The sequence below is a fragment of the Eimeria tenella genome, genomic scaffold (assembly GCF_000499545.2).
Source record: "Eimeria tenella Houghton genomic scaffold, Eth_scaff171, whole genome shotgun sequence".
NCBI classification, from domain to species: Eukaryota; Apicomplexa; class Conoidasida; order Eucoccidiorida; family Eimeriidae; genus Eimeria; species Eimeria tenella.
The window spans coordinates 23,775-24,978 of record NW_013544172.1 but is presented as its reverse complement, the minus strand read 5'-3'; the positions used below and the strand labels follow the sequence as shown (position 1 = coordinate 24,978).

The following is a 1,204-nucleotide window of genomic DNA, read 5'->3' as shown; positions in this document are numbered from 1 at the left end:
CAGCAGCAGCAAGAGGCGCCGTTGCAGTGTATTCCCAGGGGGCCTTCAGCGACTGAAGGGCGCGGCCTAGAGCTGCCAAGTTCGCGAGGAGGCTTTGTTGAGCATCAATAAATCTCTGAAAATAAAAAAGAAACAAAATAAAATACAAAATTAATTAATTAATTAATCCATTTGCTGCTGAATTAACTCGCTAGATTCCCTGCTGCAGCAGCAAGCCCCTCGAGAACCAGCTCAAACGGCCTCCTCCTCCTGGAGATCTAGGGTTTTTCAGGAATTAGGGTTTAGGGTTTAGGGTTTAGTCACCTCGACGTCCGCGGCGGCCTTTGCTGCTGCTGCAGTGAGGTGGCTGAGAGCTGCGCGGTCGACATCTTTCAATCTTGTTTGCGAAGAGGTTTTTTGAATACTTTTGAGAGCAGCTGAAATATTAAAAAGGGTTTGCCGGGCCCTGGGCTGTACGTACACCGGGGGCTGCTGCAGCGCCTGCGCTGCTGCTGCTGCTGCTGCAGCAAGCTCCCGCTCCTGCTGCGGCTGCTGCCGCTGCTGCTGCACCGTCGAGCCCACCGGCGCTGCTGCTGCTGCAGCAGGCAGCCACGGAGCAGCAGCAACGGGGGCCTGAGACCCCAGCAGCAAACTTGCTGCTGCTGCTGCTTCTCCCTGCGGCCGCAGCCGCCGCTGCGCGTCCGGCAGCCCAAGGCCCAGGCCAGCCATGGCTAGCTGGTGGCTAGCTGCTGAGAAGGAGTCAGCTAGCCAAGAGCCGACGGCGAAGAGGTCCGTGCTGCTGCGTGCTGCTGCTGCTGCTGCTGGGCGCTGCTCGGGGAAGGCGCGGCCCGCGCTCTTCAGAATCGCCTCCAGGCTGCTGCTGCTGCTGCTGCTGCTGCTGCTGCGGGCAGCAGCAGCTAGCCAGAGACAAACAGCTAGTGCCACGGAAAGGGGATTGAAAGCCCTCATTTTGCTGAAGCGCGGGAGAGAACAGCAGCAGGAAGCAGCAGGCTTGGAGGAGCTGCTCTTTGGCTTTTAAATGCTATTTAAAAACATATATTTGCTGAAGTGAAAACAGCAAAAAGAACGGAGAGCGGAGAGGCCGCGGAGGACGCGCGAGTGTACGTACACCCGAAGAGCGAGCGCTGCGGTGTCACTGCAGTGACCAGCAGCAGCAGCAGCAGCAGCAGCAGCAAACGAACGCGAAAAGAACAAAGAGAAGTAA

At 57.6% G+C, this 1,204-nt stretch overlaps 1 protein-coding gene across 1 annotated transcript; it reads right to left on the bottom strand.

The window, feature by feature from the left end:
• Nucleotides 1-288: 288 nt before the first annotated feature.
• ETH_00015110 (uncharacterized protein) lies at nucleotides 289-948 on the bottom strand (the record flags this gene model as incomplete). Its single annotated transcript, XM_013379276.1, has 1 exon — nucleotides 289-948. The coding sequence occupies one exon, from the start codon at nucleotides 946-948 to the stop codon at nucleotides 289-291; it is 660 nt and encodes a 219-aa protein (XP_013234730.1).
• Between the last annotated feature and the right edge of the window lie 256 nt (nucleotides 949-1,204).